The 19,646-nt window shown below is 35.3% G+C and overlaps 4 protein-coding genes and 1 pseudogene across 5 annotated transcripts; all 5 read left to right on the forward strand.

Moving 5' to 3' along the window:
- The first annotated feature begins 13 nt into the window (after nucleotides 1-13).
- On the forward strand, nucleotides 14-5,587 carry LOC107706055 (zinc finger protein 271-like). The gene is made up of 3 exons (XM_016509624.1): nucleotides 14-55; nucleotides 2,045-2,187; nucleotides 3,586-5,587. Exons 1-3 carry the CDS (start codon nucleotides 14-16, stop codon nucleotides 4,733-4,735), a joined length of 1,335 nt encoding a protein of 444 aa, XP_016365110.1. The 3' UTR covers nucleotides 4,736-5,587.
- LOC107706056 (zinc finger protein 558 pseudogene) lies at nucleotides 2,196-9,244 on the forward strand (annotated as a pseudogene).
- Nucleotides 9,243-10,141, forward strand: LOC107706058 (zinc finger protein 329-like; the record flags this gene model as incomplete). The annotated part of the gene is made up of 1 exon (XM_016509625.1): nucleotides 9,243-10,141. A coding segment is annotated over one exon (651 nt), but the record flags the coding sequence as incomplete, so codon positions are not given.
- Nucleotides 10,142-12,272: 2,131 nt separating this feature from the next.
- LOC107706075 (zinc finger protein 436-like) lies at nucleotides 12,273-13,973 on the forward strand. Its single transcript, XM_016509653.1, has 3 exons — nucleotides 12,273-12,432; nucleotides 12,714-12,925; nucleotides 13,050-13,973. Exons 2-3 carry the CDS (start codon nucleotides 12,841-12,843, stop codon nucleotides 13,823-13,825), a joined length of 861 nt encoding a protein of 286 aa, XP_016365139.1. The 5' UTR covers nucleotides 12,273-12,432; nucleotides 12,714-12,840; the 3' UTR covers nucleotides 13,826-13,973.
- A 2,668-nt stretch (nucleotides 13,974-16,641) lies between these two features.
- LOC107706073 (gastrula zinc finger protein XlCGF8.2DB) lies at nucleotides 16,642-18,912 on the forward strand. 2 transcript variants are annotated; one of them, XM_016509649.1, is made up of 2 exons: nucleotides 16,642-16,789; nucleotides 17,614-18,912. In XM_016509649.1, the coding sequence occupies exons 1-2, from the start codon at nucleotides 16,705-16,707 to the stop codon at nucleotides 18,576-18,578; spliced, it is 1,050 nt and encodes a 349-aa protein (XP_016365135.1). In that variant the 5' UTR covers nucleotides 16,642-16,704; the 3' UTR covers nucleotides 18,579-18,912. The 2 variants fall into 2 exon arrangements, with proteins under 2 accessions (XP_016365135.1, XP_016365136.1); XM_016509650.1 differs by having other exon boundaries at nucleotides 16,774-16,846.
- Nucleotides 18,913-19,646: the final 734 nt, after the last annotated feature.

Below are 19,646 nucleotides of genomic sequence, written 5' to 3' on the forward strand. Positions count from 1 at the left end.
GACAGACATAAGGATGCGCTCGTTGATCAAACAGTCCATTGGCTGGTTTGAACAGGTTTGATGACAGTACTCTAGAACCTCTGTTCACAGGTGTCGCGCACAGACAGTAGCCTAATGATAACCCATTTCGTGCTCTTCCCAATATTGTGACAAACACCATATTTAAAATATAGAATTTGAAGGAAACTGTAAGATATGCACGTTTTATTTTCAAATGAACTTATGTTTTGTTATTGACATGGTGAGTCAGGCAGTTATTTACACTGCAAAAAAAATAAGGCCTATCTCCATTCAAATATACATTCTAAAATATAGGCTATGTTTACTTTATAGGCAGAATTGCATACATTTGAATAGCAATGTGATGTCTCAAAAAGCATTTAGTACGTATCTCATATTTTCCTAACTATTGTACTCTTAAAGGGTTAGTTCACCCAAAAATGAAAATTAGCCCATAAATTACTCACCCTTCAAGCTCTATCGTTGTACTCTGCGGGTGTTGCATTCTTTCGGTTCAAATGACGTGAAATAAAAAGCACCCTTCCACAAAAAAAGTGTCTCATATGGCTCCGGGGGGTGAACAAAGGCCTCCTGTAGCGAATCGATGCGTTTTTGTAAGAAAATTATCCATATTCAAAACGTAATTTTACCGGCTCCATGTGATTAGCACACAGCACCCATCTGGGACGGAAATCACATGTTGCTCATGTTAGCATCTCTCATATATACTACCGTTCAAAAGTTTGGGATCATTGTTTTTTTTAAAGAAGTCTCTTATGCTCATCAAGGCTGTATTTATTTGATCAAAAATACAGAAAAAAAACAGTAATCTTACAATTATTAGTTATTACATATTACAATACAAAATAATGGTTTCTATTTTAATATCCTTTAAAATATAATTTATTTCTGTGATGCAAAGCTGAATTTCCATCAGCCATTACTCCAGTATAAAGTGTCACATGATCCTTCAGAAATCATTCTAATATGCTGATTTATTATTAGAATTATCAATGTTGGCAACAGTTGTGCTGCCAAATATTTTTTTATAAAAAAAAGAAAGAATAAAAATTTACTTACCCCAAACTTTTGAACTGTAGTGTATATTGTTAGAAAATATAAATTAATTTTTAATGTATATTAAAATAGAAAAATTTTATTTTACATCATAATAATATTTCACAATATTAAATTTTTTTCCCTGTATTTTTGATCAAATAAATGGAGCCTTGATGTGCATAAGAAACTCCTGTAAAAAAACATTAAAAATCGTTCTGATCCCAAACTTTTGACCCGTAGTGTATGTACATATATATATATATATGAGTTTTTCTATATTATAACTGTGTGTGCTCTAATATGATGAGCTGCTATTATAAGAGAAAACATGTGATGACCATGTGCTGACATGTGATATGTGATGTGAGTTTTCCCGATTTACAGAGATTCACATGAACCGGCTCCAGAGGTGAGGTATTTAAGCGCTAATTTACACATTCTGTGCACAGGTTTTTATGTTGTGGGAGAATAATGTGTTAAGAGAGAGCTGAGTGATAATGAACAGTAGGATTTATTTTGTGGTTCATTTCTAATATAAAAATTGATTGTACATGTCTGCCATATGGACATCACCTTGACATAGTCACCACTGATAAGCTACTCCTAAATATAATGTAGAAACTTAAATTTTCTGTGAAGCTGCTTTGCAATAATTGTAGGAAAAGCAACATAGGCCTACAAATAGACATGAATTTTATTTAATTAAGTAATTTAGTCATTAACTTTATGCCTTTCTGGAGATTACCTTGTATATGAAATGCTTTTATGTTTTCGGTTTTAATTTAAGTTTAGTTTAAGTGTTAATTGAAGAATTTACTTGTTTCATCCTTATTTAGGACCCTACAATTTGATGAGCTACCATCCTATACAGCTGTATTATATGCAAATAATATACAACCTTGTCAAAATATTCTGTATTTTAAGGAAGAGCTAAATAAACTTATCACTGCATCTAAACCAACAACATGCCTGTAATCTGCAACAGCACCAAAGAATCCATACTGGAGAGAAACCTTACAAGTGCTCATATTGTGACAAGAGTTTCATTCAGTCTGGAAACCTGAAATCACATGAGCAGATTCATACTGGAGAGAAGCTGTATCACTGTACTCAGTGTGAGAAGAGTTTTAGATTTTTAAAAGGCCTTGAAAGTCACATGAAAATATGTCCTAATTTGTCACAGTGAGCAACATTTTCATGTTAGAACAGCCGAGTAAATAGTGTGAGATAAACAAAATATTGAGTTTCTCTCAAAAGCACAAAAACATCTAGTTTAATTTAGTGAATTTTGACTTGTTCTTAGTCTGATTAAGGAACTATAGAGTGTAGGATGTTAGAGCGAATCAGACAGCTATAATGTGAGCAGAATTGAGCAAAAGCAGAAGAATTCCAGGGGGCCCCAAAGGCAACATGGATGACCGTGAGTCAGATTTCCTGCCGCCAACAAGTCTGGAGCGACATACCAGCTATCTCCTTCACAGAAGAAGATTGTTACATTTAGGCGGATAACTCAAGATTAATGGTGGAAGAGACGACACATCCGACAGAGAGCAAAACCTTTTGACCTTCCTCACAGAACAGGATTCTCTCTCTCAGAACCGCTTACAGAATAGCTGCCATAACACGTGTAAAATAGGCGGTCTATATACCAGAAGGGGGCGGAGCCTATGAGCGTCGCTCACGCTGCTGTTTCTTTCCTGGCTCTTTCACACTGTTCAGACTCGGTGGAAAACTCCTCCAACATAGAGGGCACAGGTAAATATTGATTTCTATCAGTGCTTAAATGAGGATTATTTTATATTTAACTCTGATGCTAAAGTTAAACTACCCTGGGGTGCCTTTCCATACAACTACTAACACATGTAGAAGATTTTTATGAATCAAAATATGAATTAATCAAGCATAGTCAATGTGAATGTCACTATATATATGAGTTATTCTTTATTATAGTCATGTATTTTACTGTGTGTGCTCAATGAGCTGCCATTAGGCCTATAAGAGAAAACATGTGATGACCAGCTGACATGTGATATGAACTGAGACCTCTTTGTGTTACTATTATGCTGTCATGAGGAGATATAGACTGGGGTTAAAAGTTAATAAGTAATAGTGGCCTGAATGATATGTATTGTTTATGGAAACCTATATAAAAGAGAGAAAGAAAAGACAGATTCTAGAGATTCTCTGCAAAGTCTCTGGGCTTCATTATCAAAATCTGTCTTCTGGCATCAAAACCTTAAGACTTCAAGAGTGATTTCTCACAGAAGAACTAACATTTGTATGTTAAAAAAAATGTAAAAATATGATTATTGATACTCCCAGACCTGATCTCTGCTATTTTCTGCTAATCAGGGTGCAGTTGAATTTTCACATTTATCGAACTAATTATAACTACTTACTCTGTTTATTTTAGACCCAATGAAAGCGAAAGAGCAAAGACAAGAGCTGACTGAAGGGGAGGAGGAACACAGTGACTTCAGAACTCAAAGATTAAGAAAGAAAACGCTGCTCACATTCAGCTGATTGTTCATTGATGGAAAATTGTAAACAGCACCAGAAAACACATAATGATGTGAGAGATCATGTGTGTCGTGAGTGTGGGAAGAGCTTTACTACAGCTGCCTGTCTGAAACTGCACAAAAGAATTCACACTGGAGAAAAACCGTACAAGTGCTCATATTGTGACAAGAGTTTCACTCGGTCTGAACACCTGAAAATACATGAGCGAGTTCACACTGGAGAGAAGCCGTATTACTGTATTCAGTGTGGAGAGAGTTTCAGATATAGAAGTGATCTCAATGTTCATCTGCTCATTCACTCTGGAGAAAGGCCATTTACCTGTGATCAGTGTGGTACAGATTTTAAATCATCAGTACATCTAAAAAACCACATGAAAATTCACACAAATGAAAGGCCTTTTGCATGTTTTTCTTGTGGAGAGAGTTTTGCTCAACTGGATCATTGTAAACGGCACCAAAAAATACACACCGGTGAGAAAGATCATGTGTGTTGTGACTGTCCAAAGAGCTTTACTAGATCTGACACTCTGCAACGCCACCAAAGAATTCACACTGGAGAAAAACCTCACAAGTGCTCATATTGTGACAAGAGTTTCACTCAGGCAGGAACCATGAAAATACATGAGCGAGTTCACACTGGAGAGAAACCGTATCACTGTACTCAGTGTGAAAAGAGTTTCAGATGTAAAAATGGTCTGGACTGTCACCTGCTCGTTCACTCTGGAGTAAAGCCATTTACCTGTGATCAGTGTGGTGCAGATTTTAAATTATCATCAAAACTAGAAGAACACATGAAAATTCATACAAATGTGAGACCGTACGCATGTTCATTTTGTGGAAAGTGTTTTGCTCGGCTGGATCATTGTAAACGGCACCAGAAAACACACACCAGTGAGAAAGATCATGTGTGTCGTGAGTGTGGGAAGAGATTTACTAGAGCTGATAATCTGAAACAGCACCAAATACTTCATACTGGAGAGAAACCTTACAAGTGCTCATATTGTGACAAGAGTTTCAATCAGTTAGGATCCCTGAAGGCACATGAGCAGATTCATACTGGAGAGAAGCCGTACTACTGCCCTCCCTGTGAGAAGAGCTTTAGACATTTAAAAAGCCTTAAAAAGCACTTGAAAACATGTCACACGTCGTCACAGTGAGCAACATTTTTGTGTTAAAACAGTCAAGTAATTTGTGTGAGATAAACAAAATATAGTTTCACCTAATAGCACAACGCCATCTAGTTTAATTTTGTGCATTTAACTATAAAGTGTACAATAGAGTGATTCTTGAAGCTTCCATACAGTTCCATATATTTTATGCATTGTCGGTATTGTTTATCTTTTTTTACCTTTTGTGGCTGTGACTCCAGTCTGTTTTTCAACTGATCTCTCAACTCAACTGATCTGTTTTTAAAAAGTAGACCGGAGGCCTCAATTTATGTGAAGTGGAATGAGGAGGCCTCCTCGTATATTGTGTCTAATGTCAAAACATGTCCAGCTTCACCAGATCCTGTATTGTTGTAATGACTGCACATTTCATTCTCTCCAGGCCTCTATCCACACAGGCAAATACATGAATATAATAGCAGAATAGCTTCATACAGAAATGGTTATATTCACATTGATTTGATTAATTCATATTTTGTTTAATACAAAAAATCTTCTGCAAAAGAACCGTAGTTACTTTGATCTCTTGAGATACAGACAATATAAACACACACAGGCATATGTTTTCACACCCTACAGAGTGGAGATGCAGAAAGCTTCCTTCCCTCCTGTCTTTCCTTCACATTTGTTCCTTCAATCCCTCCACCCATTCTTCCCTTCACTCAGAATCAGAATGATTATATAAATACAAAATGTTCTGTGCCAATGCAAGTGAATGAACAGTCATGTTTGGTATGATTTAAAATGTCTCAGTGTGACTAATACAATGGTTTCAATCTTACAAGAAGTAGACTAAAAGATAATGGATCCTAAGAGTTTAGAGGTGTTTTATTTACTTTTGGGTGTGCCTGTAATGTGGTGTTTGGGTTTTGTCTTGTTCATGTTTCCATGTCTTTTATTTTGTAATTGTTTTATGCTGTTTGTGTCATACTTCCCTTGCCTTCATGTATCTCAGCCTTGTGTATGTGTCATGTTCTGATTGGTTGTTTTAGTCATGTGTCTTGTTTCCCATTGGTTTGTTCTTGTCATGTGACCCTCTTGTTTCCTATAAGTAGCCATCATGTTGCCATTGTCTGTCGTCGTGTATTGAATGTATTTATCCCGCTGTTGGTGAGTCTAGTCTGTTCATGTCAAGTCTGTTCATGCCTCGTCAAGTCAAGTCAAGTCTGTTCATGCCTCGTCAAGTCAAGTCTGTGTATCTAGTCTTCGTCTGTTTGGATTATGTTTGGATGTTTGGATCACCTGTAAATAAACTGCACTTGGGTTCTTCACTACGCTCGCCTTCAGTGGATTGAATCGTTACAGTGCCCTTTCCCAGTGTCTTTCATGCAAATTACCATCTGCCCCCAAAAGGTGTAAAACTCTCAACATCTATAGGCCTTAATCAATGCAAATTCCAATTGTTAGTTTCTGTCTCCATTTGAAGGATGTTTGCCTTGGTCTGAGTAGGCCTACTTTAAGAAAATGTTGCATACATAATCTATATTCCATCTTTCTGAAGTCAGATATGCATCCTTTGCTCTTAGTTTTATATTTGAGAATTTGATGTCTTGTTTTGTCATTGAACTTTGAATTGATATCTTTGAATTTTGAAACTTGAATTGATATCTCTGAATTGGCTATGTAATTGGCATAATGCATTTTTACCTGATTGATAATAAATTGTTACATTTGATTTTGTTCTGACTCACTCTGAGATTGTTGACTCAAAGTGTGCTTATAGATAATAATCAGATGTCTAGATAAATTATCCGAATGATCAATAATAACTGGCATGGTAACCTAAATTCGAGGTCATAATAAGATGGAGTCAGGTAACAATTAGATTAACAACTTAACAATTAACACATTTTTCATTTCAGTATGAAAACAGAAATATCATAGTCTTGCAGTTCGTCTCAGCACGTTGACACCAATGAAATGTGCTTAATGTGCCAATTTACAAAAGATCTCATCATCATAATGAATGAGCTGAAAACAGTGAACTATTTGGATGAGACAAAGAGGCTTTTATCATCTGCACATTCACTCTGGAGAAAAGCCATTTAACTGTGATCAGTGTGGTAAATCCTTTATTTTTGCCATCAAATCTAAAAAAAAAAAAAAACATTCATACAAGTAAAACGCCTCGTGTGATCTTTTTGTGGAAATAATTTTTCAGAACTGGAATTCACACAAATGTGAGACCATATGCATGTTCGTTTTGTGAAAAGTGTTTTTCTCGACTGGATCATTGTAAACGGCACCAGAAAAAACACACCAGTGAGAAAGATCATGTGTGTTGTGAGTGTGGGAAGAGCTTTACTAGAGCTGATAATCTGCAACAGCACCAAAGAATCCATACTGGAGAGAAACCTTACAAGTGCTCATATTGTGACAAGAGTTTCACTCAGTCTGGAGACCTGAAAGCACATGAGCACGTTCATACTGGAGAGAAGGGCCTTGAAAGTCACATGAAAATATGTCCTAATTTGTCACAGTGAGCAACATTTTCATGTTAGAACAGCCGAGTAAATAGTGTGAGATAAACAAAATATTGAGTTTCTCTCAAAAGCACAAAAACATCTAGTTTAATTTAGTGAATTTTGACTTGTTCTTAGTCTGATTAAGGAACTATAGAGTGTAGGATGTTAGAGCGAATCAGACAGCTATAATGTGAGCAGAATTGAGCAAAAGCAGAAGAATTCCAGGGGGCCCCAAAGGCAACATGGATGACCGTGAGTCAGATTTCCTGCCGCCAACAAGTCTGGAGCGACATACCAGCTATCTCCTTCACAGAAGAAGATTGTTACATTTAGGCGGATAACTCAAGATTAATGGTGGAAGAGACGACACATCCGACAGAGAGCAAAACCTTTTGACCTTCCTCACAGAACAGAATTCTCTCTCTCAGAACCGCTTACAGAATAGCTGCCATAACATGTGTAAAATGCATAAGATCATCCGACTTATAACCAAACATCATTCCATTGCATAATGCCACATTATCTCTGTAACCCAATCATTTGACTATCCTGTTTTAATCACTTGTTGTTTATGTGCAGTGCTTGAAGTGGGCAAAAAAGTGCCGGTACTCCTCCTACCCCCTTATAAAAATAAAATAGAAATACATTATGGGTGCAAATTTTTCAGTCTGGTTCTCATGAGAGCACTTGGAGATTTGGTTTGGTGCTCACACTGCACATCGTGTGACCCATTAAATAGAACTACAAAGATTTTATTAATAATAGTAGTAATATTATAATATAGTTTCTCTTTATTTATTTATTTGAACAAAATAATAAACAAATTAATAATAATTCAGATGTGTGGAAAACTCCAACGTACATGTACATGTAATGATTGATTTCTATAAATGCTTAAATGTTTTTTTTTAAATATTTAAATCTGATGTTAAAGTAAAACTACTCAAGGGTCTGTTTCCATACAACAGTTAACTCACTGCTTAAAATCTAGTGTTTTATAACGATGAATTGCTTCTTATTGATCTTTTTCATGTGCTGATAATATACCACATTACCAAAATGCTCTGTATTTCGAACAGGAAATATGTTTAATTAATTTCAGCATAACTGAAGTAGTTTAGTGCAAATTAAGTCCTCTATTTTTGATTTCTCCAGATCTGGTCCTGTGGGTCTCAGTATCAGACAATGATCAGTGAAGCCCCTCCCACAACAATTCACCTATAAATACTGGAGAATATTCACATCATCCTACAAGAGAAGAACAAACTCCAGGTGCAGCAGCTGAAATCTGTGATCGTTAAAGATGGAGTTTATTAAAGAGGAGATTGAAGACATGAGTTATTCAGAACCATCCAGAATAAAACATGAAGATACTGAGGAACAAACAGGTTGGTTCTTTATTTTTCATTATTGACTGTTTTTGTTAGATGTGAAATTTTGATCAGAATATATCCTGTTGAAAAAAAACAGCATGCTGTTTTTTCAACAGGGTATGGATGATAAATTATACAGAATTGCTTTTAAATGATCATAAGCCTGTTGTCATCAACATTCAATTGAACTAACAAGATAATTAACCATTGGCACATCAAAGATCTGACATACAAATATCTAATCTCTATTGTTTTCTGCTGTTAAATTATCTGGAATCAACTGATTCTAACTTATTATTTTAGACTGGATGGACATGAAAGAGCAAAGACAAGAACTGAATGAAGAGGAGGAGAAACACTGTGACTTCAAAACTCAAAGAACAAAAGCCAAAAAGCTGCACACCTGCTCACAGTGCGAAAAGAGTGTTTCACACAAAGGAAACCTTAAGGAACACAAGAGAATCCACACTGGAGAGAAACCATACACATGCCCTCCGTGTGGAAAGAGTTTTTCACAACTGGACACTTATAAACAGCATCAGAGAACTCATAATGAAGTGAAAGATCACGTGTGTTTGGATTGTGGGAAGAGCTTCACTAAAGTTACCAGTTTGAAACTGCACAAAATGATTCGCACTGGAGAAAAACCTCACAAGTGCTGAAGAGGAGGAGAAACACTGTGACTTCAGAACTCAAAGAACAAAAGCCAAAAAGCTGCACACCTGCTCACAGTGCGAAAAGAGTGTCTCACACAAAGGAAACCTTAAGGAACACAAGAGAATCCACACTGGAGAGAAACCATACACATGCCCTCAGTGTGGAAAGAGTTTTTCACAACTGGACACTTATAAACAGCATCAGAGAACTCATAATGAAGTGAAAGATCACGTGTGTTTGGATTGTGGGAAGAGCTTCACTAAAGTTACCAGTTTGAAACTGCACAAAATGATTCGCACTGGAGAAAAACCTCACAAGTGCTCATATTGTGACAAGAGTTTCACTCAGACAGGAACCATGAAAATACATGAACGAGTTCACACTGGAGAAAAGCCGATTACCTGTGATCAGTGTGGTACAGATTTTAAATCATCAACATTTCTAAAAGAACACATGCATTTTCATACAAATGAAAGGCCTTATGCATGTTTTTATTGTGGAAAGAGTTTTGCTCGGCTAAATCATTGTAAAGTGCATCAGAAAATACACACCGGTGAGAAAGATCATGTGTGTTGTGAGTGTGGGAAGAGCTTTACTAGAGCTGATAATCTTGATAAAACTTTACTAGAGCTGATCATACTTGATAAAATGTAAGTCATCAGAGTGAGCAACATTTTCAGGATTAAACTGTTAAACAAAATATATTCACCCAAAAGCACAACACCATCTAGTTTCATTTTGTGAATTTGATTTCACAGTCTGATTAAGGAACTATAGAATGATGCTTGAAGCTTCACCAAGATAATAATTCTTACAGTGTAAATCATTTTTATCTTTCCTACTGGGTAATCAGTTTGCTAAATGTGTCATGCTTTACTGTGTGTTGATTAGTTCTTGCTTGAATAAGCTACATTCTTGTCATTTACTAATTTCCTATATTGTGTTCTGGTTGTACATGAGTTGGAAAATATTAAACTGAAAAAAAAAAGAAAAAAGTTTTCATTATTTACAGATGATTTTAACTGCTGCAATATTTTGCAAGACAATCACTGGTGTATAATTTGATTTGAATGACAGAAGTGACAAAACATGTATCATCTGAATCACTACATTCTTTTGTTTAATTATATTTAACTTCTACACACACATTTTTCATTTCAGTATAAAAACAGAAATATCATAGATGATAATCCTGTCTCCGTACCATGAGACAATATTATATGTAAGAATGCTCTCAATCATTGACCTGTATACCATAGTTAGAGCCTGTGTACTAACATTAAAGTTCCTCAATTTTCTAAGAAGACCAAGGCGCTGGCTTGCCTTCTTATAGACAGACTCTACATTACTTTCAAAGTTGAGTTTATCGTCAATAATTGTTCCTAAATATTTAAAATTCGAGACCTGCTCTGCAATTTTTCTTTTTATAATGACTGGTTTATATGGGCTTGTATCTACTATTCTTATTTGACTCCTCAAGCATAGCTCTTTTGTCCTTCCAATATTAAGATGTAAAAAGCTACTATCAAGCCAACCAATAATGCTATTGATAATGAAGAGCTATTCATTTCTTTCTGACAGGAAACCAGTGCCATATCGTCAGCATACTTTATGATGGAGAGATTATTATCATCACACTGCAGTTCATTGACGTATACAGAGAATAATATTGGAGATAATACACATCCCTGGGGTACCCCAGTATTTAAAACCAAGCAGTCAGACATGACATTATGTTTTTTAAAAATTCTTTAATCCATGAAATCAACCAACTACTAACACCTAAATTGTGAAGATGCTTTAAAAGAAGGTTAGGTTGGACAGTATTAAAAGCAGACGAAAAATCCATGAAAACACATATTCTAACACACATATTTGACTTATCTAAATGATGTTGAACTTTATTCAAAAGAGTAAGAGAGGCATCCACAGTGCTCCGATTGGCCCGATAGGCAAACTGCAGGGGAACCTCTCAATTTGGGATGACAATTCCTTACACACTATGCGTTCCATACATTTGCAGAAAACTGATGTGAGCGCAATTAGACGAAAGTCATTTAACAATTTTGCATGAGGTATTTTTGGTACCGGGATAACAATAGAATTCTTCCAGGCCAATGGTACAAAGCTATTGTCCAGAAAGATTTGAAACATCCTTGTACACACATATCCTAGTTGTTCTGCACATTCTTTCAAGACTTTCCCCTTCAAGCCATCCGGGCCAGATGCCTTGTGTGATTTAACTTTGCGAAGCGCTGTGACAACCTCTCTTTCCTGTCATGGTCTGTATATGCCAATATATGAAACAATTTCCTCAATTTGAGTTTTTAACTTTTAAAATGGACTTTTTGAGTTTGATCCCAGATAAACTGAATTGAGCTTGATCCCATTGAAAGTCAATATTTAGCCTACTAAAAAAATGTGCTAAAAATTAGGCTATGCCATCAATACGTCATCAGTCGTCACGTTTTTCACTTTCACTTTCAATAAAGGTCAATTATGCTCGTGGTAGCTGAAATTGCACATGCATTTGCGAATCGTATTGTAAAGTTTAGGGTTCATTTAAATGAATTCAACAAATGTTTGTGATGCTATTTAAATTTGTATTTTTTATTTAGTTATCGCTGTTTTTCTGTTTGTATGAATATAAAACATATAGGCCTATATATAAAATATGAAAATTGTTTAGTTTGTCTATAATAGAATAATGTTAGGGCATTCAAATTTAAACAGCACACTTAAAATAATAGGGAAACATCCAAAATGGGTTATGTGAACAATGTAATGTTGAAGAAAAAATACCTCATGTATTTCTTGAATGTAGTAGGCCTATACGAACAAGAAAGGGGAAAATGATAGAAGAAATAAAGAAAAAAAAATGGAGTTCAAGAATTAAATTTTAAGGTTTTAATAAAATGGTCAAGTTAAATAAACATCGAAGTCTTCTTTGATTTTATTAGAGAGACTGGACTGAATAGAATATAAAACTCTGTTCCACACTCCGGAGCAGAAGGTGGCGGTAATGCACCGATTTACGTTGGTTGCCAGCCGCCATTAAAAACGAAGAAGAAGAAGAAGAAGAAGAGGAGGAGGAAAAAGAAATATATGTGTATTTTTAGTCTGTAATGTGTTGCAACATGTGAGAGAAGTTCCCGATTTACAGAGTTTGACATGAACCACCTTGATAGAAGAGGTATTTAACTATTAATAAATATACGCTCTGCTTTTGTATTAGCATTGAATATACGTGAATTCTTCTTTGTTTTGTTTTGTTTTGTTTGATGCTAACATTGTTAAGAAAGGACGTGCCAAGCAAGTTATAATTTAAGAATTTAACCCTTTATCGTTATTTAGAGTCCCAGGGTTACATAAAGATGAGATTGCTTCTTATAGAGCTGTTTATATACTAATAATGTACCGCTTTACTTATACAAATATGTTATAAATTGAGTCCCCTTTTTTTGTGGGTCTCAGTATCAGACAATGATCAGTGAAGCCCCTCCCACAACAATTCACCTATAAATACTGGTGAATATTCACATCATCCTACAAGAGAAGAACAAACTCCAGGTGCAGCAGCTGAAATCTGTGACTGTTAAAGATGGAGTTTGTTAAAGAGGAGATTGAAGACATGAGTGATCCAGAACCATCCAGAATAAAACATGAAGATACTGAGGAACAAACAGGTTGGTGTTCATTCATGATTCCTCATTATTGACTGTTTTGGTAGCTATGAAATATTAAGTAGTAGGCCTGTATGGATGGTAAATGCAGTGTTCACTTGAACTGATTCTAACTTGTTTATTTTAGACTGGATGGAGATGAAAGAGCAAAGACAAGAACCGAACGAAGAGGAGGAGAAACGTGACTTCAACACTCAAAAAACACAATCCAAACCGCTGCACACCTGCTCACAGTGCGAAAAGAGTTTCAAGCGCAAAGAATACCTTAAAAAGCACATGATAGTCCACACTGGAGAGAAATCGTACACATGCGCTCAGTGTGGAAAGAGTTATTCGCGACTGGACACTTGTAAACGGCATCAGAAAAAACACAATGGAGAGAAACGGTACAACCTCCGTGTAAAGTGTAAAAAAAAGACTTTCACAAATACAGGTAGTCTCAAAAATCATCTGCACGTTCACGCAAAAAAAAAAAAGTCGTATAACTGTGATCAGTGTGGTAAAGATTTAAATTCATTGTCAGGTCTCAGTCGACACATGAAGTTGCATAGAAATGAGAGGCCTTATTGCTGCTCTTACTGTGGAAAGAGTTTTACACAGCTGAGCAATTGTAAACAGCACCAGAAAATACACACCGGTAAGAGAGATCATGTGTGTCGTGAGTGTGGAAAGAGCTTTATTACAGCTGGTGATTTAAAAAGACACTTAAAAATTCATACTGGAGAAAAACCTCACAAGTGCTCATACTGTGACAAGAGTTTCATTCGGCCTGAACACTTGAGAATACACGAGCGAGTTCATAGTGGAGAGAAGCCGTATTACTGTACTCGGTGTGGAGAGAGTTTCAAACGTTTCCGTGGTCTGGTGATTCATATGGAAAAACATTGTTCTGCGTCACAGTGAGCAAATGTTATCTACAGATCGAATGCTTTTAAAAAACAATTAAAAAATATGAGATACAGGTAAAGCAAACATGAAGTGTGTCATTACATTTTATTTTTTAATGGATGGATATGTATGTTTTTTCCTTTGAATGTATGGGTTCTGTATAATAGCAAAAATAAAAATTAAATGTAACTGACATTTTTGTTTTTGTATGATTTTAAGAAATGTGTTAGTCCCTTATTATAGTATTTTAGTCGAATGTTTTAACCTGTTCTTCTCATTCAGAGGCAGGAACAGATTTTAAAATAGCTTTCAAAGGTGATGATTTTGCATCATCTTTTACGGTAGATCTCAGACATCATCATAATAAAATTAGGGAACTATTGTTCTATTGAACTCATGTTCTTTCCATGGAAAGAGTTTGATGTTATTTTTGAAGCTTCACCAGAAAATAATATCTTTCTGGGTAATTAGTTTGTAAAATGTGTCAGGCTGGACTGTATGCTATTAGCAGGTTTTGCTTTAATAAGACATATTCATGTCGTTTACTATATTGTGTGCTGATTGTACCCAAGTTGAAAAATAATAAAAAATAAACTAACTTAAAAAAGTTGATTTTTTTTTTTATATACAGATGGTTTCAAATTTCCAATAAGTTGCGAGACAATACTCATAGGTGTATACTTTACCTTGAATAATGCAAGTTCAATGACAAAACGTATCATCTGAAACACCGTTGTTTTAAAGGGGTCATATGATGCTATTTTAAAGATCATTATTTTGTGTATTTGGTGTAACAGAATATGTTGACATGCTTTAATGTTCAAAAAACACATTATTTTTCTAATACTGTACATTATTGTAGGTCCTCTATGCCCCGCCTCTCTCAAATTAACATCTATACACATTTTTTTATTTCAACTTAAAAACAAATATGACTGTAATGTATTTGTTCATTGTTTGTTTCAAATTGTTTTATTGCACAATGATTACTAGCTGTTTGGCTTAGTTTAAAGGGGTCATATGATGAGGCTAAAAAGAACATTATTTTGTGTATTTGGTGTAATGAAATGTGTTTATGCGGTTTAAGGTTCAAAAAACACATTATTTTCCACATACTGTACATTATTATTTCTCCTCTATGCCCCGCCTTTTTGAAACGCGTCGATTTTTACAAAGCTCATCGGTCTGAAAAAGCAAGGTGTGCTGTGATTGGCCAGCTATCCAGTGTGTTGTGATTGGCTGAATACCTCAAGCGTGGAAGCGAAGAAGAAGAAGAATAGGAGGAAGAAGAAGAAATATATGTGTATTTTTAGTCTGTAATGTGTTGCAACATGTGAGAGATGTTCCCGATTTATAGAGTTTGACATGAACCACCTTGATAGAAGAGGTATTTAACTATTAATAAATATACGCTCTGCTTTTGTATTAGCATTGAATATACGTGAATTCTTCTTTGTTTTGTTTTGTTTGATGCTAACATTGTTAAGAAAGGACGTGCCAAGCAAGTTATAATTTAAGAATTTAACCCTTTATAGTTATTTAGAGTCCCAGGGTTACATAAAGATGAGATTGCTGGTTTTGTGCTCCAGGGTCACATACGCTGTATGAAAGTTCTGTTGCTTATAATAGTATTGGCTCTGTTTGTTGTGTAATGTAAAATAAGTAAGTAAAGTACTCTCTAAGTAAAAAAATCTTCACATTTCTCTTCCCACAAAAATGTGGCAATATATGCTGGGATGTTCACTTAACGTTCACATAACCCAAAAATAACAAAACCATGTTTTTAAACATTTAATAAACTGGATTTTTAAATATTCAGAGAAATAACATTTTCATAACTCAATGGGAACATACCCAGCTGTTCTAAGAATGTTTTGCTAACATTCTCATTAAGTTATGAAAATGTTCAAAACGTCCAGTTTTTAAAACATTTTTCTTGTTATGCAAACGTTAGAGAAAATATGTAAGGCAAGTTCCATTTTATCATTTTGCAAACATGTGTACATTGTTTTTAAATGTTTATTATTTTTGGACATTCTGAAACAATTAGTAACAACTTTTTTTTTTTTATTCTGAAAAAAGCAAACAAATTCATGATGGGAATGTTATTGAAGACTTTGAACGAACGTTGTATTTTTGTTACCAGAAGAACTTTTGTAATAACTGTGAATGAACCTTACCAGAATGTTAGCTAAAATTCTGAGAATATTTCTAATTAGTAGCTGTTTTCTATAGCCTAGTAAAAGTGTAGTGACCCTGAGTGTCATGCTTACATTTGCATATTGTATGGCATTTTATATATGATAGGCCTACTAACTAAATTGAAATACATGTAAACAAACAGGTATACATATTTGATGGATTTGGGAATTAGGCTGTTATTTTGTATGTGTTTGTGCTTTCACTATTTATCTTACATTTATTGGTTTCGGGATCTTTAATATTTGGTTGATATCTGAGGGAGTCTCAGATATAATATTGAGTTATAATGACGCGAGATGAGACAGAAACATAAAACGTTCTTCATGTGTCAAGCAAAACTTTGCATATCACAAGTCATTTCAGATAGGACACTAGCTAATTTGAAATCCTGCATTGCTTTAAAATTCTCTTCATTGCTTTGTCTCGATGGGAATAAAATAATAAATGATTTAAAACTATTATATTTGCAAACGTCTCCAGTAAAAGTAAAGTTTGAGATTAGAATCCGCATCAAATGAGTTTTGGCGTTCCGCGCCCCCTGGAGGAAGACAAGCGAATTACAGCTGCTGCTCAATACGCATGCGTGCTACGGCAGATGTTCACGACAGTGCAGAGCGCTTTGGCGGCAGCATCATGAAAACCTATGGAGCGAGTGTACATATTACATAACTGTGTGACATATTGTGGTAAAGATGGAGTTTATTAAAGAGGAGATTGACGACATGAGTGATCCAGAACCATCCAGAATGAAACACGAAGATACTGAGGAACAAACAGGTTGGTGTCCATTCTTGATTCTTCATTATTGATGACCACTGACTGAGGAGCATTAAGGTAAACAAACACATAAGTTCACCATTTGTGGTGGCTATAATTATATAATAATAGAATGTAATAATTATAATAATTATAAAATCATAGGAATCGTTATAATATAAAGATGGGTAAATAAAAATGCATTTCAATAAAGATAACCTCGTATAGCTATATTTATCTTCACATAAATACTTGACAATGGAAGCCCGTTTCTGCCACGGAATAAAAAAATCTCAATATTCGGACTTTTTTTCCCACAATTCTGAGATTTTTTTTTCTGTCAGAATTGCTAGATAAAAATTGCAAGCAAAAAAATCGAATTTTGAGGGAAAAAGTCGCAATTGCCTTTGATTTATCCTGATATAAACTCACAATTCTCCAGATCTGCATGATCTAAACTCAATTCTGCGAAGAAAAGTCTCAATTTTAAAAGTTTTTTAATAATTGTTAGAAAAAAGTCAGAATTGTGAGATAAAAGTCATTCTAAAAGATGAATCAAATCATTATTTTTTTGTTTTTATTTGATTACCGCTGTTTGTGATAATACATTTGTATTAAATCTTAAATCCAGAAAAATTAAAACGGAAAACACAGAATTTCTGAAAACAAACAACAACAACAAAAAACTATTACTATAAAAAAAATGCAATAAAATGTTTTAAATTGTTAAAGTTGTATGAATCCAATTGATTACCTTTTGTTATTGATACAATGTTCCATGCTTGACCTTTTACTATATTTACATTTATTGGTCATTTTCAAAGATTTAATATGTTCATTTTTAGACCTGATGGAAGTGAAGGAGGAACGTTTAGAACTGAACGAAGAGGAACATTTCATTACTGTAGAATATAATTCCTCCCAAAACGGAGCTCAAAGAACAGAAGCCAAAAACCCTGTGACCTGCCCTCAATGTAAAAAGAGTTTCACGCAAAAAGGAAGCCTCATTAGTCACATCAGAATCCACACCGGAGAGCGTCCGTACACGTGTCCGCACTGCGGGAGGAGCTTCGCACGTAAATACAGCTTGAATGTGCACTTAAGAGTCCATACTGGAGAGAAACCCTACACCTGTCCTCAATGTGCGAAGACTTTCACGCAAAAGGAACACCTGAACAGTCACCTAAGAATTCACACTGGAAAGAAACCATTCGTATGTCATCAGTGCGGAAGCGGTTTCACACGTAACGACAGCTTGAAGAACCACTCCAGAATTCACACTGGCATGAAGTCCTTTATTTGCCCTGAGTGTGGAAAGAGCTTTAACTGGGCTCACAATTTCAACAATCATCTGCGCTCTCATTCTGGAGTGAAGCCTTTCAGCTGCGATCAGTGTGGCGAAAAATGTCCGTCTGCGTCCGCTTTAAGATACCACCTCCAAGCTCATACAAATGAAAGGCCTCACTTGTGTTCTTCGTGCGGAAAGAGTTTTGCACGGCTGGACTCTTTTAGAGCGCACCAGAAACTGCATAGCGGCGTGAGACCTTACCTGTGTTCAGACTGCGGCAGGACGTTTAATAAAGCCACCAACTTGAAAGAGCACCAGAAGATTCATATCGGTGAAAGGCCGTACAAGTGTTCGCTTTGTGACAAGAGTTACAGTCAGTCGGGATCCTTGAAAGCACACGAGCGACTTCATACAGGAGAGAGACCGTATCGCTGCACTCAGTGTGGAAAGAGTTTCTTCAAATCAAGTCATCTAGTGGCACATATAAAAATGCACCGTCCGACTCCGAAGGCTTCACACTGAGCAACTGTGATTTCAGATAAACCAAAAACAGACTTTGAATTGGTGATGGTGACACCCTACCCAGATATAAGGACCGCCCCAAACACTCATCTGCTGCCTTTGAGCCTCGTTGACTTCATACCGTTGTGTTTCGCTAACGTTCTGATTAACTGTTTCTTGCCTATTGTTTGTATCGCCGTCGTTTGTTGTCGTTTGGTTGTGAAAAAGTGAGATATTCTGAGTGGATTGAATCTGTTTAGTGTTTTGTTATTGTAAGATCAAATTCTAAAACCCCCGTTTATCTGAACATTGCTTGTCTTGACTACGATTTGGATTCTGATTCTGCTGTGTGTACGCCTGGAAACTTTGTAAATAACTTTGTAAATACTAGTTTGCTAAATTAAGGGACGTAGGGGGTTAGACGGCATTTTATTTATATGCATCTTTTTTTTTTACACTTTGTTTTTGGTTGAGGGAGGTAGGGAAGTTGGTCTGTATTTTGTTTTATTTTATTTCTGTTTGAGGTTATTTAGTTGTCAAAGAAAAGTCTGTTTTGTTTATTGTTTTGGCCTTGTCTGCCCCTGAAGATATTCCCGTTTAAAGAAAATAAACCATTCGCCTGATATATATTTAACATTTTATTCTGAAAAACATGATGAAAATGATTTATTTTCTAGATTTTGACAGTGTTTTCTGATTTATGGAGAGCTAAAAAGAGTGATTAAAAACCTCTAATATGTCAACAAAATGAAAGGAATTTTTAACCTGGCTTTATCCAGTGTTCAGATTTGTCTGCAAATGAGTGTAAATTTAATTAGATAAAGCATTATTTGCAGAGGCGGTCAGTAGTGAAGTATTTTTACTCTGCTTTAAAAGTACTTTTCAAGTGTCTGTACTTTATCAGAGTGTTTTTCTTTAGAAAACTTTACTTCACAACATTCCAAAGCATAATATTGTGCTTTTTAATGCACTACGTTTCATATTAAATATCATTTAATCCTTAATCACATTAGAAATCTATTACTTTCTTACTTTTACTCAAGTAAAAGTAATTCAAAGATTTACTTGAGTACAAGAAAGTACTACATT

Source organism: Sinocyclocheilus rhinocerous, unplaced genomic scaffold (genome assembly GCF_001515625.1).
Source record: "Sinocyclocheilus rhinocerous isolate Xijiao unplaced genomic scaffold, SAMN03320098_v1.1 scaffold2912, whole genome shotgun sequence".
Lineage (NCBI taxonomy): Eukaryota > Metazoa > Chordata > Actinopteri > Cypriniformes > Cyprinidae > Sinocyclocheilus > Sinocyclocheilus rhinocerous.